The sequence below is a fragment of the Oryctolagus cuniculus genome, chromosome 14, assembly GCF_964237555.1.
Source record: "Oryctolagus cuniculus chromosome 14, mOryCun1.1, whole genome shotgun sequence".
NCBI classification, from domain to species: Eukaryota; Metazoa; Chordata; class Mammalia; order Lagomorpha; family Leporidae; genus Oryctolagus; species Oryctolagus cuniculus.
This window is the reverse complement of record NC_091445.1, coordinates 85,324,840-85,351,525: the sequence shown is the minus strand read 5'-3', so window position 1 is coordinate 85,351,525 and position 26,686 is coordinate 85,324,840. Positions and strand designations below refer to the sequence as shown.

General features: G+C 38.7%; 1 protein-coding gene across 2 annotated transcripts in view; it reads left to right on the top strand.

Moving 5' to 3' along the window:
• The window catches only part of LOC100355797 (snake venom 5'-nucleotidase), a 106,940-nt gene extending 80,489 nt beyond the window's left edge, over positions 1–26,451 (top strand). For both annotated transcript variants that reach the window (XM_008262266.3, XM_051853734.2), the window contains 3 exons: positions 21,961–22,108; positions 23,928–24,114; positions 25,236–26,451. In XM_008262266.3, coding sequence (XP_008260488.3) covers positions 21,961–22,108; positions 23,928–24,114; positions 25,236–25,420 — 520 coding nt within the window. In that variant the 3' untranslated portion in view covers positions 25,421–26,451. The remainder of the gene's footprint in view (positions 1–21,960; positions 22,109–23,927; positions 24,115–25,235) is intronic.
• The last annotated feature ends 235 nt before the right edge of the window (positions 26,452–26,686 follow it).

The window sequence follows — 26,686 nt, the reverse complement described above, 5'->3', positions numbered from 1 at the left end:
TCTGGTAGTATTTTTTAAAATAAGGTTTCTATTCCTTTTCTTTCTCAATTCCTTCTTGAATTCCATGGCTAAACTTGTCCTTTTGATGCTGTCCCATAGATTGTTCAGCAATCTTCTCTCCTTTTCCGTCATTTTTCTGTTTGTGCTCTTTCTTCTGTGTGATCAGTTATGCTGCTGATGCTGTCTGTTGTATTATTAAATCCATTCATCGTATTTTTTATGTCAGGATTTCTCTCTCCCTCTCCTTCTCTCCCTCTCCCTCTCCCTCTCCCTGTGTGTGTATGTGTGTTAGTATTTGGAATTTTCTGTTAGATTTCTCATTCTGGGCATTTATTGTTTTCCTTTTTTCAATTACTTTATTTTCTTGGAGCTTCACTGACCTTCCTTAAAACAGATACTTTGGTTTCCTTGCTAGGCAATTAATACTTCTCCATTGCTTTAGAATCAATCATTGGCACTTTATTTTTTCTCTCTGGTAACATCTTGTTTCCATGATTGGTTTTGATTTTTATTCTTATGATCACTAGTCAATATGTGAACGTTTGAAGAAGTAGGAACTTATTCCTCTCTGCACAGACTGCCTTTGCCTGCCTCAGAAAACCTTGTAAGAGTAAGTATTTCCAGACATTCTGGGCAGACCGTCCGGTGTCATCTCTGACCCCAGAAACGACGTGGGCAGTGCAGTCTCTGCCTGGGACCACTGTGCTCTGTGGGGTCCCAAGCTGGGACCCAGTAGCTGTGGTTGCTGATGAGTGCTTGAGTATACGGAAGCCCCATTGTCACTGAGGCTGCCTGCTGCTGGGGTCTGTCCGAGTCTAAGGTTGCTGTGGTCTGTCTCTTACGATATTTCCTGTGAAGGGCATTGATGTTCCACCTGGCATCAAGGTGTGTCTGGAGGCTCAGTCTATGTGTTTTGGCCTGGAGTGGGGAGCCACAGTGGCCAGCCAAGTGAGGAATTTTACTCTTGTGTGCCCAGTGTTATGGTTGAAGGCAAAGTCATATGTTCTGCTCTCTATCCCCTAAGTAGATGGTATGTCACTTTGTTCTGTGCTGTTTGAGATTTGAAGAAGGGTGATGGAGGTAATATAAATCCATCCTTCTGACCTTCTTAATGCCTTTACTTACTGTGCTATAACTAGGTACTGTGGTTTCCTACCTATTTTCCTTAGTTCTCATGAAGTTAGTTTTATGCATGACTAGTTCAAAATTTTCTGAAGGAGGATGATCACTGGAGAATATTCCATTCTGCCATTTGCTCTTCCCAAAATTCTGTGTAACTGTTAATTCTATAAGATGAAATGTTTTAAACTTTAAGGATTTTATTTTACAGTATTATGTGGTGCTTGCCCAAGGAATAATATTGAAAGTGCTTTAAACTTGTAGATCTAGGTTCTGTGATAATTAAGTGGTACCAGAGTAGAAGTTTTAAGGTATCAACAAAATGTATTTAGCATCAGAACTCTGAAGCTCTAGAGAGCATAGCATTGTTTTCCTATAACGTAAGGTAGAACAGATTCTGTATCACTGCTCTCAGTGGAACAAACTCTTGGTTCTGAACTCTAGCCTCCAGATAGATAATACGTTGTTACGCAAGTCACTCAGTTTGTGGCATTTTGTATGTCCGCCTTAGTTAACTAAGAACAAAGAACAATCATCTGTGAATTAGAATTCTAACATGAATTTCATAGACTTTTCAGTTATGTCTTTGAAAATATTTTTAAAAACTAAGATTATCAAATGGAATAATAAGATCTCTATATATTACCTCAAATTAAGAGATGGTTATTTTTCAATTATTCTATTTAAAATTTTTTATTTAAAAATAAATATGGAATCATAGTAAATTTACAAAAAATAGCACAGAAGGCTTCTGTATGTATTTTACTTTGTTTTCCTCTAAGTTATACCTTTTATAACTATAGTACATGTTCAGAACCAGGAAGATGATATTGGCACAAATGTGTAGTTCTATGCTGTTTTATCACATGAAATTTGTGTAACCACCACTAGTCATTTTATAAAATTAATATCAAGTATCTTCTTCATATTATTGCTGTTGATATCATACCCATTCCTTTTCTTTGCTATACTTAATCTGTGCCAACCACTACCCTGTTCTTTATTTATAATCTTCTTGAGAATATTATATAAATGAAACAACTAATATGACCATTTGAAATTTCCTTTTTAAAAAACTCAGTATAATGCCCTGAATCCCCTTCCAGGTTATTGCACGTGTGAGCCGTTTATTTCTCTTCAGTGCTGGAGTAGTACTCCATAGTGTGGGTCTGCCAAGGTTTAACCATTTACCTAGAAAGAAACTTTGGTTGTTTCCAATTTGGGGCTATACAGATAAACCTAGGATGAACTGCCACATAAAGCATTTGTGTGAATGTAAGTTGTCATTTCTCTGTGGTAAATGCTTAGGAATCCAGTTGCTGGAGCGTATGGTAAATGTATGTACAATATAATTAGAACTGCCAAACTGTGTACATGCCCACCAGCAGTGTACAAAGTTTCCAGTTTCTCAGCATCCCCCACCAACATTTTGTGTTATCACTAGGTATGAATTTAACTTGTTCAAATAGGTGTGCAGTCATGCTGTGGTTTTTAATGTCATTTCCCTAATGGGCAGTGATGTTTACAATCTTTCAAAGTGTTTACATTTCATTGGTATATCCTCTTTGGTGAAGTATCCACTTTTTTTGTGGCTGTTTTCTAATTGTATTGTTTGTTTTGTACTGTTGAGTTTTGAGAGCTTTTCATATGAGACAACTTAAAAAACCATTGGAAAATGGAATTAAAAGATAAATTTATTTTAGTGCAAAGTTTTTTTGAAATCAATGCATAGTTTTTTTATAATCGTTTGCATGAACATTTTGAAGAACCCTTGTACATGCTAGATATGAATCCTTTGTCAGAATACATGGTTTGCAAATATTTTTCCCCAATCTATGGTTTATGTTTATGCTCTTAGCAGAATCATTAACAAAGAACAAGTTTTTAATTTTGATGAAATCTCATCTAAAATTTTTTCTTTGATGCATTATGCTTTTTATGCCTTGTTTAAGAATTCTTCATTTATCACTAGTTTGCAGAATTTTTTCTGTGTTGTCTTCTAAAAGTCTTCTAGCTTTGTGTGTTATAGTTAAATCTGTGATTCGTTTTGGGTTGAATGTTGTATAAGGTGTGGTGGTTCAGTTCAGTTTCACTTTTTTGCATTATGGATATCCTATTGCTCTAGCATCATTTACCATCCTTTCTTATTGAATTATTTACATGCTATTATAAAAAATCAATTGCTTATAATTATGTGGGTCAATTTTTGGGTTATTTATTTATTTTTATTGATCTAAGTGTTTTTAATATCACATGTTCTAAATTATCATAGCTTAATATAAGTGTTAAAATCACTTTATTCCTGATTTTCAAATTTGTCTTAGATATTTTAGTTTCTTCCCCTTTACAGCTACAGAAAATCTTGCTATGACTTTACCGGGAATTGTGTCAAATATCAATTTAGAGAAGTGACATCTTCATGATGTTGTCTTCCAGGCAAGGAATATGTTCTTTTTTTCTATATTCTGTCTTCTTTGATTTCCTTGATCAGCATTTTGCAGTTTTAGCATATATGTACCATACATACATTTTTAATTTTATTCCTGAATATCCATTGCTTTGCATAATGATAAATGGTCTTATATTCTGATTTTAGTTTCCATGTGCTCATTGAATATAAAAATATTATTGATTTTTGAATAATAATATTATATCATGTAGCCTAAGCAGTTCCAGGAATTTATTCATATATTTCTTCAGGTTTTCTGTATAAATCAGTTGTCACCTGCGAATATGTGCAAATATGTTCTTTACAGTCTGTATGCCTTTTATTTCCTTTTCTTGCACTGGCTAGGGCTTCCCATCTTAAACTGAATTAGGTTAGTGAGAGAGGACATCCTTGCTTCATCTTGACTTTAAGGGAAAAACCATCATTAAATATGATGTCATTGTAGCTTTCCTATAGGTGCTCTTTATCAAGCTGAGGAAATTCTGACTACTTTGTCAGCACCAAGTCATGGGATCATGTGATTTTGCCTTTTTAAGTTGTTGCTATGGTAATTATTTTGATTGATTTTGAAATACCAAACCAGTTTTGCACACTAGGGCTAATATTGCTAAATCATATTTGTAGTATTTTACTAAGGACTTTTATACCAAGTTTTAGTATGCATGAAGTGTTCTTCCTTAGCTGTTTCTTTTCTTTTCTTTTTTTTTTTTTTTTTGAATAAGATTGTGTAGAATTGGTGTTAATTTTTCTTTAGGCACATTTAGTATAATTGTTTAATGAAAACTTTCTGGGATGAGAGGTTTTTTTTTTTTTTTTGGAAGTTTACACTATTGCATGTTTGTACTATAATTCATTTATATATTTACCTAATTGTGCACATATGCATTGTTCCCAGTTTCCCTGTTTTATGAATAGCACTGCTGTGGTATATTCTTACACAGTACGGTTCTGTGTAGATAGGCCAACTTTTTCTAGGATGTACACTTAAAAATGATTGCTGGGGATATAAATGTTCACCTTTACAAAATTGCCCATCAGAGTGGTCATAACAATTCATGTTCCTATCTGCAGCATATAAAGTTCATGTTTTCTCGCTTGATATTGTTAGATGCTTTAATTTTTTCAAATATAATAATTAAGAATTATTCTCTTTTAGGCTTGTGCATTAACAAAATTTCTTTTACACCTCTGTTAAAAGAGAAGTTTAGGTGTATTTCCCAGAGCACTTAATTAAGCTCTATTTGTCCTCTATTGAGCTATACTGTAGCTGAGAATGGGTACTCTACAATTTTATCCTTGAGCTTTATTATATCTATCTCTGTCCCTTTGTTTTATGCACTTGGAAATGATCATGTAGTACAATTGATTTTAATTTTTGTACAGTTCAGTAACTTTAACAACATACGTATAGATTTCTGTAATCATCACCACAATTAGGTTACTGAAAAATTTCATCATCGCCCTAAACTGTCTCATGCCATTCTTTGTAGTCATACTCCTGTATTCATAAACCCTGCAAAAGCTCCTCCATTCTTAGTGACTTTAGTTTTTCTTTATTGATAATGCCTCATAAATATAATCATATATTAGATAAGTTTTTGAGATTAGGCTTTTTTCACTTATCAGATCTCTAAACTGCATTCAGGTTGTTAAATGTGAAAAGTGTGTTATATTTTATTGTTGAGTAACATTCCATGTAACTAATGATGTTGAATATCTTTTTATTTTATTTATTTATTTATTTATTTTAACTTTTATTTAATGAACATAAATTTCCAAAGTACAGCTTATGGATTACAATGGTCCCCCCCCCATAACTTCCCGCCCACCCGCAACCCTCCCCTTTCCCTCTCCCTTCCCCCTTCCATTCACATCAAGATTCATTTTCAATTCTCTTTATATACGGAAGATCAGTTTAGCATATATTAAGTAAAGATTTCAACAGTTTGCACCCACATAGAAACACAAAGTGAAAAATACTATTTGAGTACTAGTTATAGCATTAAATCTCAATGTACAGCACATTAAGGACAGAGATCCTTCTGTGGGGAGCAACTCGGACTAGACTAAGTTACTGGAATTAAGACTTATTCTATGCATCTGCTCTCCCACAATATGGCGCTGGGAGAGGAGGAAACAGCTTTTACACAGCTGCCTCCAGTTCAACCAATAAGCAGCAGGAGCTGATCCTGCTCCTGATTGGAGGAGAGCAGCGTACTCGGCGTGTGGGTAGCAGAGTTGGGATTGGTGGAAGAGGACTATAAAGGAGGAGAGAGACAACATGCACCAGGAACATCTATCTGAAGGAACACCTGTGCAGCCCCCGAGAGAGCCGGCCAGCGGTGTGCCGCTCCCCCGCGGAAGTGGGGAAAGTGGCAGGGGGAACCGCCCTTCCACGGAGGTGAAAGGGTCGGTAGCCAACCCGGGAAGAACCAGCAGCAAACCCGGGGAGGGCCGAGCAGACAAAAGAACAGCGCAGGGTCTAGTGTCGTTCCTCCATGAAGAGGGGGAGCGACATCCTTCATGAGGAGTAAGTGCACAGTGACTCCTGTTGTTGACTTAACAAATTGACACTCTTGTTTATTTGTCCCCTTTAGTGAGGGATCTAAGTCTTTTTGCCCATTTTTACTTTGATTGTTTATTTTCTTACTGTTGAGTGCTGAGAGTTTTTTTGAATGTTCTGAACACAAATTTATTGTCAAATTTATTATCAAATACTTCTCCCTGTGGCTTTTCATTCAATAAGTGTCTTGTAAAGGAAAATATTTTAATTTTTTATAAATTTTAATTGATATTTCCTCTGTGTATCTTATTTTATTATCAAGTCTAAGAATTAGTTGCCTGTCCTCATGTAACAAATATTTTCTTCTATAACTTTTTTTTTTTGGCAGGCAGAATGGACAGAGAGAGAGAGACAGAGAAAAAGGTCTTCCTTTGCCGTTGGTTCACCCTCCAATAGCCGCCGCAGCAAGTGTGATGTGGCTGGCGCATCGCGCTGATCTGAAGCCAGGAGCCAGGTGCTTCTCCTGGTCTCCCATGGGGTGCAGGGCCCAAGGACTTGGGCCATCCTCCACTGCACTCCCGGGCCACAGCAGAGAGCTGGCCTGGAAGAGGGGCAACCGGGAAAGAATCTGGCGCCCCTACCGAGACTAGAACCCGGTGTGCTGGTGCTGCAAGGCGGAGGATTAGCCTATTGAGCCATGGCGCCGGCCTCTTCTATAACTTTTGCAACTTTATATTTGAGTTCCATTTTGAGATAATTTCTGTATGGTTGTTCGGTTTGTATTGAAGTTCATTTGATTTTCCATTTGGATTCCCCATCATTCTCATACCATTTATTTTTAAAGGATTATCCTCTCTCTGTTGAATTTTCTTTACAATTGTGTTAAAAGACAGATGGACAAAACAGATACAGATAAAAAAAGAGAGGATACACATCGCCAGTATCAAAAAAGGAATACCATTATAGATTAAATAGCCATTAACAGAACAATAAGGGGTTACCACAAACACCTTTGTATAGAAAAATTTGATTTGATAGCATAAAAGAATCACATTTTAGAAAGCTACAAAATGGCAAACTCTTCCACAATGAAATAGATAATGTTAATGTCTCATAACTATTAGATAAATTGAATTCATAATTTAAAACCTTCTCAGAAAGCAATTTGAATTGTTGTACAATTGAACATTGAAACTAGAATTAACACAAATTTTGGAGCAGTCTGTCCTAACACATTTCCAGTAATTTTATGAGGCAAGTATTACATGGGTACTGAACCCAGATAAAAATAGTAACAAAAATGAAAAAGGCAATATCTCCTAAACTTAGTCACAGTATACTTAACAAACTATTTAAAAATTGAATTTAGCAGCACCTTAAAGAAATTATAAGCCATGACCATTTATGGTTATTGCATATACACAAGGCTAATTCATTATTAAAAAATAAATCAGCATAGTCTATCTTATTACCAGGTTAAAGAAGAAAAATATCTGTTGATGCAGAAGGGACTTTTTCAAAATACCCTTATGGTAAAAATCTTAGTAAATTAGAAGGAGAGGGAGACTTTCTCACCTTGATAAAAACTGTCTACAAAAACCTACAACTAGCATCAAATTTAATGAGAAAAAAATGGAATGCTGTCTACTTAAATCAGGAATAAGCCAGGTATATCTACTGTCACCTCCCTTATTCAAAATAATACCAGAGGTTCTAATCAATGCAGTATGTTATGGAAACTAGCAAAAAAGAAAACTGTACCTATTTGAAGATGACATAGCCTACCCAGAAAATCCCAGTGAATCTATGGAAAACATCCATAGAACTAATAAGTTGGATAAATAAAAATCCAAGTTCCTTGTATTAACAATGCATGTGGGGAAATAAAAATTAAAAATATAAAGCTGCCTAAAAGTTCTCCAAAGCATAGTAAATACTTAGCTACAAATCAAACAAAATATGTATAGAAACACGTTTGCTGAAAATTACCAAGTACTAATTAAAGAAATCAAGTGAAACTTAAATGTAGAGACATAATCAAGTTTATGAACTGGAAAACTCAAAATAGTATTAATATTGATCTGTAGGCTTAATTGAATTCATATTAAAATTTCAAAATTTTTTATAGCAAGTTTATTTTAAAATTTATGTGGAAAAGCCTGGAACCCAATCACTATCACTATGGAACCCAATCACTATGACATACTTTTGCTAAAGGAGTATAAATTGGGATTAATAACTACCCAATGAATAGGCTTAATATAGCTACAATAATCAAGATTATGATACTTAGGGGCCAGTGTTATTGCATAGCTGGTTAAGCCATTGCCTGTGATGCTGGCATCCCATATGGCAACCGGTTTGAGTCCCGTCTGCTCTGCATCTGATCCCACTCCCTGATAATGCACCTGGGAACACAGCAGAAGATGGCCCAAGCCCTTGAGCCCCTGCATTCATGTGGGAGACCCTGATAAAGTTCCAGACTCCTAGCTTCAGTTTGGCCCAATCATGGCCATTTCAACCATTTGGGGAGTGAACCAACAGATAGAATATCTCTCCCTCTCTATAGTCCTGCCTTTCAAATAAATAAATCTTTTAAAAAATATTTATATTTGAAAGGCAGGGTTACAGACAGAAGGCAAGACAGAGAGACAGAGAGAGAGAGAGAGAGAATGGATCACCCATCCTCTGTTTACTACCCAGCTGGAGCTGGGCCAGTCGAAAACCAGGAGCCAAGAGCTTCATCCAGATTTCTCATGCAGGTGCTGGGGCCCAAGGACTTGGGCCATCTTCCACTGCTTTCCCAGGGACGTTAGCAGGGAGCAGGATCAAAAGTGGAGTAGGTATTCATATGTAGGTATCGAACAGGTATCCATATGGGATGCTGGTCCTACAGGCAGCAGCTTTGCCTGCTATACAACAGCAATGGTTCCTCAAATATAAATCTAAAAACAAAAGATTGTGGTATTTAGTGGAGGAGTAGATGAATGAATACTTGAAATGGAATAGAATAACTTTATAAACATGCTCAAAATACTAGACTTAAGACCTATCATTATCAATTGTGAACTGCAGTTGACCACTTGGACTAGTGAGATGGCAGTGGTACATGCCATCTTGTTGGGATTGCATTGGAATCCCCTGGCACATTTCTAACTCTACCATTTGGGGCAAGTCAGATTGAGCATGTCCCAAATTGTACATCTCCTCCCTCTCTTATTCCCACTCTTATATTTAACAGGGATCACTTTTCAATTAAAATTTAAACACCTAAGAATAATTGTGTGTTAATTACAGAGTTCAACCAATAGTATTAAGTAGAACAAAAAAAAATACTAGAAGGGATAAAGTATTAAGTTTGTTCATCAACAGTCAGGACAAGGGGTGATCAAGTCACTGTTTCTCATAGTGTCCATTTCACTTCAACAGGTTTCCCCTTTGGTGCTCGGTCAGTTGTCACTGATCAGGGAGAACATATGGTATTTGTCCCTTTGGGACTAGCTTATTTCACTCAGCATGATATTTTCCAGATTACTCCATTTTGTTGTAAAAGACCAGATTTCATTTTTTTTTAACTACTGTATAGTATTCTATAAAGTACATATCCCATAATTTCTTTATCCACCCTAATGTTGATGGGCATTTAGGTTGATTCCAGGTCTTAGATATTGTGAATTGAGCTGCAATAAACATTAAGGTGCAGACAGCTTTTTTATTTGCCAATTTAAATTCCTTTGGGTAAATTCCAAGGAGTGGGATGACTGGGTCGAATGGTAGGGTTATCTTCAGGTTTCTGAGGAATCTCCAGACTGACTTCCATAGTGGCTTAACCAGGTTGCATTCCCACCAACAGTGGGTTAGTGTCCCTTTTTTCCCACATCCTCACCAGCATCTGTTGCTGGTTGATTTCTGTATGTGAGCCATTGTAACCTGGGTGAGGTGAAACCTCATTGTGGTTTTGATTTGCATTTCCCTGATTGCTAGTGATCTTGAACATTTTTTCATGTGTTTTTGGGCCATTTGGATTTCCTCTTTTGAAAAATGTCTATTGAGGTCCTTGGCCCATCTCTTAAGTGGGTTGGTTGTTTTGTTGCTGTGGAGTTTCTTGATCTCTTTGTAGATTCTGGTTATTAATCCTTTATCTGTTGCATAGTTTGCAAATATTTTTTCCCATTCTGTCAGTTGCCTCTTCACTCTCCTGACTGTTTCTTTTGTAGTACAGAAACTTCTCAATTTGATGCCATCCCAAATGTTAATTTTGGCTTTGACTGCCTGTGCCTCCCGGGTCTTTTCCAAGAAGTCTTTGCCTGTGCCTGTATCTTGTATGGTTTCTCCAATGTTCTCTAATAATTTGATAGTGTCAGGTCATAGATTTAGATCTTTAATCCATGTTGAGTGGATTTTTGTGTAATGTATAAGGTAGGGGTCTTGCTTCATGCTTCTGCAGGTGGAAATCCAGTTTTCCCAGCACCATTTATTGAATAGACTGTCCTTGTTCCAGGGATTGGTTTTAAATCCTTGATCAAATATAAGTTGGCTGTAGATGTTTGGATTGATTTCTGGTGGTTCTGTTCCATTCCCTTGGTCTATCCATCTGTTTCTGTACCAGTACCACGCTACTTTGATTACAACTGCCCTGTAGTATGTCTTGAAATCTGGAATTGTGATGCCTTCGGCTTTGTTTTTGTTGTACAAGATTGCTTTAGCTATTCAAGGTCTCCTGCTTCTCCATGTGAATTTCAGCATCATTTTTTCCAGAGCTGAGAAGAACGTCTTTGGTATTTTGATAGGTATCACATTGAATCTATAAATTGCTTTTGGGAGAATGACATTTTGATGATATTGATTCTTCCAATCCATGAGCATGGAAGATTTTTGCATTTTTTTGGTATCCTCTTCTATTTCTTTCTTTAAGATTTTGTAATTCTCATTGTAGAGATCTTTAATGTCCTTGGTTAAGTTTATTCCAAGGTATTTGTTTTTGTGGCTATTGTGAATGGGATTTATCTTAGCAGTTCTTTCTCTGCCATGGCATTTCCTGTGTATACAAAGGCTGTTGATTTTTGTGCATTGATTTTATATCCTGCTGCTTTGCCAAACTCTGCTATGAGTTCCAATAGTCTTTTAGTAGAGTTCTTTGGATCCCCTAAGTAAAGAATCATATCATCTGCAAAGAGGGATAGTTTTTTTTTTTTTTTTTGATAGGTCTACGAGTCAAAGAGATCACATAAACAAGACTAGTGTCTGCTAATACTAACTGATAGAATTGAAAAGGAGAGAATGATCCAACATGGGAAGCGGGATACACAGCAGACCCATAGAATGGCAGATGCCATAAACAGCACTCTGGCCCCAGAATTAGCCCTTAAGGCATTCGGATCTGGCTGAAGAGCCCATGAGAGTATTTCAGGCATGGAAAGCCAAGACACTCTGGCAAACAAAACAAAACAAAACAAAACAAAACAAAACAAAACACCTAAATGAAAGATCTCTGCGAGTGAGATCCTGTGGAAAGAACGGGCCATCAAAGAAGGAGGTACCTTTCTCTGAAGGGAGGAGAGAACTTCAGCTTTGACTATGACTTCATTTAAATAAGATTGGAGTCGTCGAACTCAAAAAGGCTTCCATAGCCTTAGCAACCAACTCATGACTAGAGCCTACGTTGATTACTGACGCCATAAAAAAGAGTGTCAATGTGTTAACTCAACAACAGTAGTCACTGTGCACTTACTTTTCATGTAGGATCTCTGTCCTTAATGTGTTGTACAGTGGGAATTAACGCTATAACTAATATTCAAACAGTATTTTACACTTTATGTTTATGTGTGGGTGCAAACTGTTGAAATCTTAATTTATACTAAATTGATCTTTTGTACATAAAGATAATTGAAAATGAATCTTGATGGGAATGGAATGGGAGAGGGAGTGGGAGATGGGAAGGTGTGGGTGGGAGGGAAATTATGGGGGGAGGGGCCACTTTAATCTAAAAGCTGGACTTTGGACATTTATGTTTATTAAATAATAGTAATTAAAGATTAGACTTCCTTTTTGAAAATATGTAAGGTTTCTAATTGTCTTATTACCATGGTAGTTCAAATGAATTACATATTTAACTGCAATCTTGAATTATAAAGTTGAGATGTATATATCAGGCTCTCAACTTGATGTAAAGTAAATGAGCAGTTACCTGGCGGATTTATTTTTTTTTTTTAAATAACTGGCTTAATCCACAATCCTATAACAAACATAGCTTCATTTCTATATTTACTTTATCTTTCTCCATTAAAAGGTATTCCAACCATAAGGAAAAGATAGGGAATAGCTGAGGATTTTAGAGGATGATATTATTATTATTATTATTAGAAAAATAAGTTTCTGGGGTCTTCGAAGGCTGGATTTTCTTTGTCTTTCCCATCTGTGGCAGCTAAAAAAATTCACTCAAAATATTCACGTTTACATGTTAGCTCTCTCACAGGGAGTTGCCATACCTCACAGTTCCAAGTGTATTCTATAGATCAGTAACATTATACTGACATGTAATTGCAATTTACCATGCACCAAAAATGATTCAAGAAGAAAATAACCTACAGTGTCTATTTATCTTTGTATAGGCAATTGCTTACATTATTCTGCTTTTAATATTTGTACTTGGAAAAAATGCTTATGTATGTCTAGTAATGTCACAGTGCAGGATGCTGCTAGCCTAGGCACAAAGTATTAAAATTATTTTGTGAAGAAAAAAAAAAGATTAGACTTAAGGTCCACACTTCAAAATATAAAACTTAAAATGGGTAACAAACTTAATGCAAAATACAAAACCATAAAACTTTTAGAAAAATGTGTTGAAGAAATCTTTGGGACCATGGGCTGGGCAAAGATGCTGGACACCAAAAACATTATCCATAAAAAGAAAAGTCATAAATGGAGCTTCATCAAAATTAGGTACTTTTATGCTTCAACCGCATTGTGAAGAAAATGAAAGCAAGCTACAAACTGGGAGAGATTATTTGCAAACACATATCTGATGAACAGCTTGTATATGGAATATGTAAATACCTTTCAAAACTTAACAGTGATGAAAATAGTGCTGAATTACAATGTAGGAAAAAGACATACAAGTAATCTTCAAAATTTGGAATATGAAAAGACCTTGTGTGGATTTTAAAAGTTTTTTTGAACAAAAATAAACTTATCTTTAATTAAATTTTCCACAAATATTTTAAAGTACTATTGTATGGACAGTTCTCCAAATAATCAGATGAAAGTTAATTACATGAAGGGCAAATTAATACTGTAGTATGATATCACTACATTCCTATTCTGAATGGCTAAAATAATAAAAGCCATAGTGAAAATACTAAATGCTGGTGATGATGAGGATAAAGCATGTTGTTGGAAGTATAAAATGGTATGGCCTCTTTGGAAAAGAGTGGTAGTTCTTTCAATTTAATTGATTTTTGCTCTTTAGCTTGCTTTGGGTTTGTTTTTCTCTTCTTTATCTGTTTTCTCAAATCAGCTTAAAATGCTTATTTGAGATGGTTCATTTTTAAAAACTTAACGTTTAGTGCTATTATTTTTCCTCTAAGCTCTATTTTAGCTGCATTGCACAGACTGCTTTTAAATATTTGTTTTATTTTCTTGAAAGGCAGAATGACAGGACGACAGGGAGAGATAAAGATAAAGTGACTTTCCATCTGCTGGTTCACTCTCCAGATGGCCATGAGAGCTGGGGCTGGGCTAAGCTGACATCAGGAGTCTGGAACTTCATCTTGGTCTCCCACATGTGTGGCAGTGGCCTAAGTACTTGGGTCATTTTTCACTGCTTTCCCACTTGCAGTAGGAAGGAGCTGGACTGGAAGCAGAGCATCAGAGACTCAAAACCAGTACTCTGATACCTACCCGGTGTGCCACAACACTGGCCCAAATTTTGTTATGCTATATTCTCATTTTTGTTTATTTCAATTTTTTTTTAAATTTTCCTGGAAATGTTGCTGTGTGACCTGTAGAAGTATCTAGTTTGATTTCCTGGATTTTCCCTTTAGCTTGGTTATTGAATTTTAATATACTCATTAAAATATTTTGTAGAGTTTCAGTTAGTTAATAAAATAAGGTTTATTTTGTGGCCCTAGATATGGTCTGCTTTTATCAGTTTTCTGTATGTGCTTGATACATGTATATATTCTGCTTTGGTGGTGAAATACTCTGTAAATGTCAGTTTAATCAGTGTGGCTCAGTTCTGTGTATGCTTGAACAATTTCTACCAAATAGTTCTGTCAGTTGCTGGCTGCGAAGTGTTGAACTCTTCAGCCATAATTGTAATTTTGCTTCCTTCACTGCTATGAGGTTTTGCTTCATGTAATGGAGGCTCTGTTGTTAGATACATGCATATCCAGTGTTGTATCTGCTTGACTGTTGGCTATTTTATCTGTATTCCATGAAGTGCTGGACCCTTTGGCTAAATTCACCCTTCTATATATTAGAAATATCTTACTGGAATACATCTAAACTTGTTCATATCTGTATTCTCTATAGCTTGTTTTGTACTACAGTGATATTTATTTATTTATTTTTTACCAGAAACTCTATGGATTGCCAAACCTGAATCTCCTCCTTTATAGAAAAAGGTTGTTGCCTCTGTTTTATTGTCTCTCTAGATCTTAAAGAATTGTTTTTAAATATTTATTTTTAAGAGAGAGCAAGAAAGAGCTAGTTCCCTTCTGGGAGTTCACTATCCCAATACACACAATGGCTGGGGCTGGGGCTGGGGCTAGGGCTGGGGCTGGGCTGAAGTTGGAACCAGGAGACCAGTTTAGGTCTCCCCCATGGATTCCATGAATCCAGTTAATTGAGATATTGGAATTTGCTTTGCTCTGTTACAGTTGGCTTTGCTATTGGTATATCCAGCACCTTTTTGATTAGTGTTTGTGTGATGTATCTTTCCCATTCTATTTTTTTTCTTTTCTTTTTTATTTTTTGACAGGCAGAGTAGACAGTGAGAGAGAGACAGAGAGAAAGGTCTTCCTTTTGCTGTTGGTTCACCCTCCAATGGCTGCCACGGCTAGCGCGCTGCGGCTGGTGCACTGCACTGATCCGATGGCAGGAGCCAGGTACTTCTCCTGGTCTCCCATGGGGTGCAAGGCCCAAGCACTTGGGCCATCCTCCACTGCACTCCCGGGCCACAGCAGAGAGCTGGCCTGGAAGAGGGGCAACCGGGACAGAATCCGGCACCCCGACCGGGACTAGAACCCGGTGTGCTGGCGCCGCAAAGCGGAGGATTAGCCTAGTGAGCCGCAGCGCGGGCCCCCATTCCCTTTTAACCTACCCTTGTCATTATATTTGAAATATAGTTAGTACATGATTTTTAGAAACATCTGTGCTTGGAATATTTCCAAAATTTTCGTATCTATTTTGTTCTTTTTGTTTTTTATTCCCTTTTTAATAAAAGACTTCATTTATTTGATAGGTAGAATTACAGACAGAGAGACAAAGGTCTTCCATCTGCTGGTTCACTCCACAAATGGCTACAATGGCTGAAGCTATGCCAGTCTGAAGCCAGAAGCCAGGAGCTTCCTCCAGGTCTCCCACATGGGTGCAGGGGCCCAAGCACTTGGGCCATCTTCTTCTGCTTTCCCAGGCCTTAGCAGAGAGTTGGATCGAAAGAGGAGCAGCTGGGACTTAAACCGGTACCCAAATGAGATGCTGGCAGCGCAGGCAGAGGCTTAGCCTAATATGCCACAGTTTGGTCCCTCCCTTGTTTTATTTGTCTGCTTTATTTTGGGCTATTTGAATGTTTTAGTGTTCCTTTGTTACGTGTAGTGTTTATCATACTTTTAAAAGACTTTTGTAGTAGTTGTTTTAGGACTTACTAAATGCATATTTAACCTACAATCAATCTTTTGCTACTTCAAGAGAAATAGAGAAATCTTCCCACACTATGCTGCATGTACTGTTTCCTCTTTGTGTTATAGTAAACTTATACATCACATCTAGTTATGTTATAAATCTCATCACAGATTATTATTTTTCTTTCAACTGTTAAGCATATTTTAAAGAGGAGAGGGGCTGGCTCGGTGGCGTAGTAGTTAAAGCCGCCGTCTGCACTGCCGGCATCCCTTATGGGCGCCAGTTTTAGTCTCAGCTGCTCCACTTCTGATCCATCTCTCTGCTATGGCCTGAGGAAGCAGTAGAAGATGGCCCAAGTCCTTGGGCCCCTGCACCCGCGTGGGAGACCTGGAAGAAGCTCATGGCTCCTGGCTTCGGATCAGCCATTTGGGGAGAGACCAGCAAGTGGAAAACTCACTCTCTCTCTCTCTCTCTCTGCCTCTGCCTCTGCCTCTCTGTAACTCTGCCTTTCAAATAAATAAATATATCTTAAAAAGAAAAAAGAAGATAGTATCCAATTTATCCACATATTTTCCTTGTTTGTTTCTTTTTTTTTTTATTTTCTGATTCTCCAACTTTATTTTCTGGTATTCCCTTTCAACTGAAGTTCTTCACAGTGACTTCGAAAGCACATTTGCTGGCACTGAATTCTCTTAGTTATCCTTTGTCCAGGAATTACTTTATGCTGGATACACATTTTTTGGTGAGAGTTCTTTTCTTTTGACTTCTAAATCTGTTATTTCACTCCCTCTTGAACTCTAGAATTTCTGATGATAAATTTCAATCTCCCAAATTATTTTTCCTTTATATGTAAGTCATTCTTTTTCTCTGGTTGTTTTGCTTTGTCTTTCATTTTTAGCAGTATAATTATTATGGCCTTGGCCAAACTTTTTAAATTTTTCCTGTTTGAGCTTTGCTGAGTTTTTGAATCTATATTTTTATGTCTTTGTTTTTGGTCATTATTTCTTAATTTTTTTTTATCATTACACTCTTCTTTTTTTCTGAGATCAGATAACACAAAGTTACACCTTTTGTTACAATCTCATAGGGACCTGGAAAATCTGTTCATTAAAAAAAAACTTTGTTTTTAAAATCTTTTTTCATACTGGATAATTTCTGTTGATATGGTTTATAGTTTGGTGACTCTCTTTCTGTTATCTGTGTTCTTCTATAGAGGCCATCCAGTGAAGTTTTAATGTTTGCTATTTATTTTCACATAAGAAATTTTCATTTGATCCTGGCTAAGTGCAAACTCCCTGTTTTAGTAGATTCAGAAATTTGCGGGGGTGGGGGGGGGGCGGACAGGCAAATGGTATGGCAGTTAAGGTGCCAGTCTGGATCCCTGCAACCCCTGTTGAAGTGCTTGGTTCAAATCGCTGCTGCTCTGCTTCTGATCCAGCTTCCTGCTAGTGCATACCTTTGAGAGGCTCAAGTATCAAGTACTTGGGTGTCTGCTACTTGCGCAGGAAATCTGGATTGAGTTCTGGGATTCTGCCTTTGACTCGACCCAGCCCTGGTTACTGTGGACATTTGGGGAATGAACTGGAGTGGATGGAAGATCTCTGTCTCTCTGTCTCTCTTTCCCTTTCCCTACCTTTCAAATAAAAATATTCTAAAGAATGTTTTTGATTGCTTACTGGATTATTTGTATGATAATAGTTTTAAAACCTTTAGTAGTTTGGATATCTGTGTCATCTTCCCCCTGCATTTTGACATTTTCTTAGTTTTTGCTAAGAAATTTTTTTAAAGATTTTATTTATTTATTTGAGAGGTAGAACCACAGACAGTGAGAGGGAGAGACAGAGAGAAAGGTCTTCCCTCTGTTGGTTCACTCCCCAGATGGCCACAATGGCCAGAGCTGCACTGATCCGAATCCAGGAGCCAGGTGCTTCTTCTTGGTCTCCCACGCATGTGCAGGGGCCCAAGCACTCGAGCCATCTTCTGTTGCCCTCCCAGGCCACAGCAGAGAGCTGGATTGGAAGAGGGGCAGCCGGGACTAGAACCGGCACCTATATGTGATGCTGGTGCCGTAGACGGAGGATTAACCTGCGCCACGGAGCTGGCCCGGCTAAGAAATTTTTTGTGTCCTGCCCATTTGGCATATTATGAGACTCTGATATTAACTCAGTTCTATGTAGGACATTACCAGCTTTGTTTTAGCAGGCAGAGAACCTTGTTGGGTTCAGGCAGTGATTGCAACTCACCTCTGTAGCTGTGAGTTCAGTCCCACCTCCTTTTTCAGTCTGCGGTGCTCTGCGTTGTTTCTGCATGTGTGCCACCCAGGGGTCACTCTTGGACCTGTGACATGGTATGTCCAATCTTCAAACACTAGGCTAAGTGCGGTCTGTCCCACACGTGCGCCGGGAAGGGTTGAGCTTAGGAGGCGATCAATGGTTTTCTTCCATTCCCTTCAGGATCCTTTTCTTCAGTCATCTGGTCAAAGCACCAGGACTACAGTGACTGCACTTCTCCAGGCACCCTGCATCCAGGACCAAGTGCAGTGGCAAAGGGGACTGAGGGAGGAAAGGTGCACTGGGCATTTTCCCGTTCTTTGAAGCTCAGCCTCTCTTTCTGAGTTTTGCTTCTTTCAGGTTCCTGTGGCCACCACCACTGTGTTGCTTGGGGGCGGGGTGCAGGGGCATGAAGTACTCTCTCTGAGCCTTAGCAGTTAACACTTCCTCCTAGAGGCAGAACTAGAGGGTTTCCCTTGAACTTTCTCTGTCTGCATGCCATTACCCGTTTCTGGTATGAGTTTAGGCTAGGAGTTTAACTAGAGGCAAAAAAAATACAGCAAACTCACTGCTAGTGCAGTGATAGTTCTTTTTGGCAACATTTGTTTGTTTGTTGTTTATATCTACTTGAAAGGGAAAGAATGAGAGACCCAGAGCAAGGCAGACAGAGAGAGAAAATGAGAATCTTCTGTCTTATAGTTCATTCCCTGAATGTCTGCAATAGCCAGGACCTGGTCAGGCTGAAGCAAAGAGCCTGGAACTCCATCCACATCTCCCACTCAGGGGATAGGGGCCCAAGCATCTGCTTTCTTCCAGGAGCATCAGTAGGAAGCTGAATCTGAGGCAGGGTAGCCAGGACTCTTGGTGGCACTCCCATATGGGATATCTCAAGCAGTGGCTTAACCTGGAGCACCACAGTGCCTGGTTCAGTTCGGTGATATTTCAAATTGCCATCTTTTCCTGCAATCTACCTGTAGTAATTTATGTACTTTTCAGATTCTTCAAATATCTGTTCTGTCCAGGTTTTATTGATATATTTCTTTATTGGGTTTAATAGCGTGGAGTGTGCTTATAGCTAATTGATACTTGGAACTTCCTCTTTTAGACTAAAGCCTGTAATGGTGGACCAGCTTTGGTCAGCCTGTTATGCCGTACCTCTTTCTTGTCTCCTCACCCTTCTGCCCTTCTTTTTCGTTCTTGGCTCTGGTTGCTTTGGCTCTCATATAAATTGGTAGAGGGAAATAGAAAGGCGCATGAGGTATTGTTTCTTCTACCCTATTGCTGAGCTTGTTTGCTTTCATTTTTGAGCCTGCTCTGGGCCACCTGTGTCACCGTGGCTGAGTGGCATGTCATTACCAGCTGACCTGCTCACAGTTCTGTGTTTCAATTTTTCCCTCTTTTGTGTATTTTCTGATTATTCCTTTCCTCATGCATGTCTGATTGCATGCAGCGTTTTACACAGCAGACCACTTTTTCTTTTCCTCCAATGTGCCAATTAGAGTGAAAGTCTGCTGCATTTTTTTCTCATCATCTCTGTGTTGTTTGTTTGATCGAGGCTTATTTTGGAGTGTGTGTGTGGTGGAGTGGGCAGTGTATTCTTGATCTGGAAACATATTGGAAACTCAAGGCTTTAGGAAATTTGTTTTTTGTTGTCTTAATTAAGATTTTAAAAAGCAATGCTTTTTTTTTCTTTCAGTTACCAAGTTACATGAACTTTATCTTAGTCTTGATGCTGAATTTAGCACTGTTCCACTGCATCAGAACTGAGAAGGAATATTTATCTATTAATTGTGATATTTGTATGTATCTAATCATAGTTATAGCACTAGTTATTTATTTCTTTTAGAAATGAAGGAGGGAGGGAAGAAGGACTGGAGGGAGCAGAGAGTGACAGAAAGCGAAAGCAAAGTAAGAGTACTCGCATCCACTGGTTCCCTTACGAAATTGCGCAACAGCCAGAGGGCCAAAACCAGGTGATGGGAACTCATTTCAAGTCTCCCAAGTGGATGGCTGGGATCCAGCTACTCGATCCTGTCACTGCTGCCTGCCAGGTGTGCATTAGCAGCAGACTGAGCTCCGAAGCTGGAGTCAGATATCTAACCCAGATACTGATGTGGCCCTTCCAGCTGGTGGCTTAACTGCTAAGCCACCCTGAGCTGTCTCAATATCTTACATTGTTTACATTTCTTACACATTAGTTTCAGTTACTCTCTTTTAAGATGTTCCCCTAGAAGCACTCAAAGTGAATGGCCTATAAATTTAGCAAAAAATCTTTCTAGCCATTTTCTTTTTTTAAAAATGATTTACTCTAATCCTCCGCCTGTGGCGCCAGCACACCGGGTTCTAGTCCCAGTGGGGACGCCGGATTCTGTCCCAATTGCTCCTCTTTCCAGTCCAGCTCTCTGCTGTGGCCCGGGAGGGCAGTGGAGGATGGCCCAAGTGCTTGGGCCCTGCACCCGCATGGGAGACCAGGATAAGTACCTGGCTCCTGGCTTCAGATCAGCGCAGCGTGCCGGCCGTGGCACGCCAGCTGCAGTGGCCATTGGAGGGTGAACCAACGGTAAAGGAAGACCTTTCTCTCTCTCTCTCTCTGTCTCTCTCACTGTCCACTCTGCCTGTCCAAAAAAAAAAAAAGATTTATTTATTCATTTGAAAGAGCATCAAACTGAGAGAAAGAGAGAAGAAAAGAGGGGGGGGGAGGGACAAAGGGAGAGGAGGGGAGAGAGAGGGAGAGAGAACTTCAGTCTGTTAGTTCACTACCCAATTGATTACAACAGCTAGGTCTGGGCCAGGTGGAAGCCAGGAGCCAGGAACTCCATCCAGATCTCTCACTTGGATGGAAGGAGCCTAGATAGCTGGGTTATCTTCCACTGCCTTCCTAGACACATTAGCTGGGTGGGAAGTGGAGCAGCCAGGTCTTTAAACTAGTGCTCCAGGGGCCGGCGCAGTGGCTCACTTGGTTAATCCTCTGCCTGCGGTGCCGGCCTCCCATATGGGATGGGTGCCGGGTTCTAGTCCCGGTTGCTCCTCTTCCAGTCCAGCTCTCTACTGTGGCCGGGGAAGGCAGTGGAGGATGGCCCAAGCACTTGGGCCCTGCACCTGCATGGGAGACCAGGAAGAAGCACCTGGCTCCTGGCTTCGGATCGGCATAGCTCCGGCTGTTGCAGCCATTTGGGGGGTGAACCAATGGAAAGAAGACCTTTTTCTCTCTCTCTCTCTCTCACTGTCTATAACTCTGCCTGTCAAATAAATTTTTAAAAATTAAAAAAATTAAACTAGTGTTCCAATATGGGATGCTGGCTTCACAGGCAGTGGCTTAGCCCACTGTGCCACAGTGCCTGCTCACCCCCATCCCCATCCCCATGCACCCATTGCTTATGTTGAAATCGTCTGATGGAAGCAAGGTGTTATTTGCATTTTTCATGGACTTCATAGATAAACAGCATTTTTAACAGATGACTAGTGTTTAACTTCATTTCCTTAAGGATATGAGGATGGAAACTGAGACAACCAAAGTCTCAGGGTGGTTTAAAATTGTAGAATACAAGTTTGTGAAATTCTTTTGTGGTCCAAGAAAGTTGGGATGGACTTTACCAGAAACCCCCCTTTCTTTTCCTTGAAGTCACAGGTCGTTTGGCAGTTAGATCCAGACCTATACACACACATCGGCAGTTTAAGAAGCATAGGATGTGCTCGCTTTCATTTTAATGCTTTCTCACACATACTGTTAATATGCCTTTGGATTGATTATCTAAGAATGTACTTTTAAATTTCAGATTTCCTCAAGTTGCTGGAATAGAATTTGGATTTGACCCAGATGCAGAACCAGGACATCGAATCATAAGAGATACTGTAAAAGTTCAAGGACAATATTTACGGAAAAAAAAAATTTACCTTCTTGCTATAAAGGAGTACATTGCAAATGTGAGATTAATTTATTTTTTTATTTTTATTTTTTGACAGGCAGAGTTAGACGGTGAGAGAGAGAGAGAGAGAGACAGACAGACAGAGAGAAAGGTCTTCCTTTTCTGTTGGTTCACCCCTCAAATGGCTGCTATGGCTGGTGCGCTGCGCCGATCCTAAGCCAGGAGCCAAGTGCCTCTTCCTGGTCTCCCATGGGGTGCAGGGCCCAAGCACTTGGGCCATCCTCCACTGCCTTCCCAGGCCACAGCAGAGAGCTGAACTGGAAGAGGAACAACCAGGACAGAATCCGGCACCCCAACCAGGAACAGAACCCGGGGTCCTGGAGATTAATTTATTTTTAAAATATTTTAAATAGAAACATTGTCTTACATTACTACATACATTTATGTACATGCACACAAATATATACTTTTGGTGATTTCAGATAATCCAATTTAAATAAATATTTTGCATTGTGTTTTTATACTCATATATTTATATTTTGTCTTATATGCTGGTAATGTTAATTTTGTTGTATTATCAGATTGAAAAATACAGAAATATATAATTCATGCTTTTTTAAAAAGGTTTATTTATTTGAAAGTCAGAGTTACAGAGAGGCAGAGGCAGAGAGAGAGAGAGAGGTCTTCCATCTGCTAATTCACTCCCCAAATGGCTGCAATGGCCAGAACTGAGCTGATCCAAAACCTGGAGCCAGGAGCTTCTTCCAGGTCTCACATGTGGGTCCAGGGGCTCAAGTCACTTGGGCCATCTTCTACTGTTTTTCCAGGCTGGATCAAAAGAGGAGCAGCCAGGACTCAAACTGGTGAGCAAAAGGGATGCCAGCCTGTAGGCAGCAGCTTTACCTGCTGTGCCACAGTGCCTGGTCCAAATTCATGCTGATTAATATCATTCTCTAAATAGCTGGCAAATATAGCCAGTGGTGGTTAAATAACTACAAGTAGTGTTGTAGTGATTTGCTCAACTTTAAATTTAGTGATGGAGCTGTGCCATGGCATAGCAGGTTCAGCTGACAGCTCTAGTATCCCGTATAGGTGCTGGTTTGAGTCCCGGCTGCTCCACTGTGATCCAACTCCCTACTAATGCGCCTGGGACAGCAGCAGAGGATGGTCCAAGTTCTTTGGCCTCTGCACCCATGTGGGGTACCCGGAGGAAATTCCTGGCTCCAGGCTCCTGGCTTTGGCCTGGCTCAGTCTGATTTGTGGCTATTTGAGGAGTTAACCAGTGAATGGAAGATCTTCATCTTTCTCTTTTTCTTCTATTCTTTCTGTAACTCTGTCTTTCAAATAAAATAAATAAATAAAAAAAATATTTTTAAAAATGTAGTGATAAAAACTTCTAACATACTTAATGGCATATTTTACTTATGTCATTTAATCATGTAGATTAAAACTTGGATGACTCCATGGGCTTTTCAGTTTACTTCAGTGGGCTTCTTAGTACTGCAGTCTGGAGCAGTGTCAGAGTGCTGGCGGGAAGCTTGTTCGACGCGCATTCCAGGTTCCGGTGCTGAGCCATTTCGGAGGTGCTGGCTGAGGCTCAGCGCTGCTGCTCTGAAGAGCCCTCCCTGCTGGATCTGATCACAGCCATGTTCATTCCTAAAGATGCTGGGCAGTGAGCTGAGGGCAGAGGTCCAAAGTTACCATGTCTGAATCGTCTGAATCCAGCGTCTTAAAGTCTGTCAGTTAACATATGTGGAGACATAGTTGTGTACATATCTATGAAATTGCATTTCTGTACCAATAATTTCAAAAGTACATTGGTTTTGATTTATTCTTGTTTCTAGATTAGAAAATTGCAATATGTTTTGCTGTTTCAGGGGAAGGATGGCTATATTATGCTTAAAAGTTGTCCTCGAATGTTTGACACAGAAACTGCACAAGTCCTTTCGACAGTTGTCATGAATCACTTTGAATCAATAAAGATTGTGCAGGGAAGGAAGCAGTGTCTTTCAGGCCATCGAATGAGTTTAATCACCACCACCAGCAGATCGCCATCACTAACAGGTGATCATAGTTCTGTTTTATTAGAAGTGTTTCTTTAATAAATAGCATTTTTGTTAAATTGTGAGCCATGGAAAAATGTATTCTTTTTCCTTAAGTGTGGGGAAATGTGAATAAATGAAGACTGAGCTACAATTTTAAGAAAGTCTTAAGCAAAAATTCACATCTGAAAAGCACAAATAAGTTCTAGGAGATTATAGACTTCTCGAAGTTCTCTGCTTCAACATCTTGACTACCTTTTCAATTTTTTCTGTCACTTCTATTTTAAATGAACCATTATAAGTATTTAAACCGGCTTACTTGGTCTCTTGTAAAACATGTTGTCTTTCCCTACCCAGTAAGCACTGTGCCTTGTCATGCAGAACTCATTTTATTGATATGGTTCAGAAGTTTTATTCTTTAAAAAGAGTCACTTAGCAATAATTCAGGACCAGATTGGACAAAATTCATATTGAGATTTTTATAATCCATTACTTGTTTGATAAAATAATTGTCTTCAAGGCCGGTGCCGCGGCTCACTAGGCTAATCCTCCGCCTAGTGGCGCCGGCACACAGGGTTCTAGTCCCGGTCGGGGCACCGGATTCTGTCCCGGTTGCCCCTCTTCCAGTCCAGCTCTCTGCTATGGCCCGGGAGTGCAGTGGAGGATGCCCCAAGTGCTTGGGCCCTGCACCCCATGGGAGACCAGGATAAGTACCTGGCTCCTGCCTTTGGATCAGTGCGGTGCACTGGCCGCAGTGTGCCGGCCGCGGCGGCCATTGGAGGGTGAATCAACGGCAAAGGAAGACCTTTCTCTCTGTCTCTCTCTCACTGTCCACTCTGCCTGTCAAAAAAAAAATTGTCTTCATAAGCATATCCAATTTTTGAAAAGTATATCATATACACCATATTTTAAGTTAAAAAGAATTAATGTGCTTTTGATTATGTCTAAACTTAGTAAATGTTTCCAATGAAACTTTTCATGATGGTACAGCTGGTCATGAGAAATGTATATTCATAGAAATTCTGATTAAAATTTTATTGTTGATGTGAATTCTAGTAAACATGTATTCTAGTAAATTTTTAGGCTTAGTAGTAGAGTATTTATTTTGAGGAGTACAATATATTTTAATGGTTTTACTTGCAGCCTTTGAGAAAGAATCAGAGAAACCGTTAGCAGTAATTGCAGTACCTGGCATAGAAGGACGGATTTGCCATATTTCTCAGGACATGAAAGAACATTTGCACCAACTTAGAACTGCAAGGAAACAAGGCTTAAGAACTTTTCCCACCATCAGTGATAATGCACCTGCAAATTCCGATTCGGATTGAAATACTAAATATGTAATGTTAGTCAATACCAGAATGAACCTGAACAACTAGTATAATTTTACCATTGTTAAGCATAGTAATGTAATTTTGATTCTTTTGTATTTTTCTAGAATTGATTTTAATTCTGGAGATATTGCTATAAATGTTTTTTTATTTGATTCTTATCAAGTCATGTATCTTTGACTCTTCAATGTTTTACACAAGAAACAAGACCTGAGTACTTGTGCACATGTTCGTGATTTAAGAATAGACATCGCATAGCGCTTCCGAATTAAATGACTTCCATACTCACCTTTCCACAGTACTTACTTGTACATTTTTTCTTTTCCCTCTTAATCTTTTTTTGCTTATTTTTTTGCATCTGGATTAAATATATGTGTTCTTTTTCTTCCCTTGCTGGTTTAAAACTACGTTGTTTTGCTTTCTGACACAGAATAGAGGAAAATGAGTGATTATAAAACAATGATCATTATTGTCCTTTATTCCAGTAAAGATGATGATGAGGTTGTATAGCAATGGAATATTTATAGAAGTCCTGAGTTTTTCATTTTAATGAAATAGACAGTGTGGAAGCTTTCATACAGTTTTCTTACCTGTTATCATTTAAGTTAAAGCAATTCTTCTTCTTCTTAGAAATGAGAGGGAATAGTGTAGCATTAATCAAATGACAAATCCTTTCACAAAAATTTAAAACCAGGTGGGACTAAATTTATAATAGGCTTATAAATTGGCTAATTAATTGAAAAATAATGTTTCTTCCTCATCTCTGATAGTTATAATCTTTGGAAATAAAATGCATCACCTTTTCAGCTTCACTTTTTCTGTGAAAACCTGCAGATCATAATTAGGGCCAAAGGGCATTCTGTTTCTAGGGAGGCCATGTATGCCTTTTATTGTGAATTCATAGAAAGAAAGAAACATACCCAGTTAGTGTCTTGCTTAGAAAGAATGAGTAGCAGTACCAATGAGGTACATACACTAGCATAATTAATTTAAATGGAGGTTTACCTGGTAGAACTGTGAAGGTTCACTTTAATTATTTATTTTAAAGTTCTATTCCTTTCTGCTTTTAGCTCTCTCTTAGCCATGTACAGAAAAGGAAGTACTGACATATGTGCTTTTAGCTCTCTCTTAGCCATGTACAGAAAAGGAAGTACTGACATATGTATATCCTGATTCTCTCTGATGAACCCATGGTAATAGAAAGCATACAGGAATAGAATACTTTGTTCCCAACAGCAATTTTAGCTTTCATTTGAATAATTA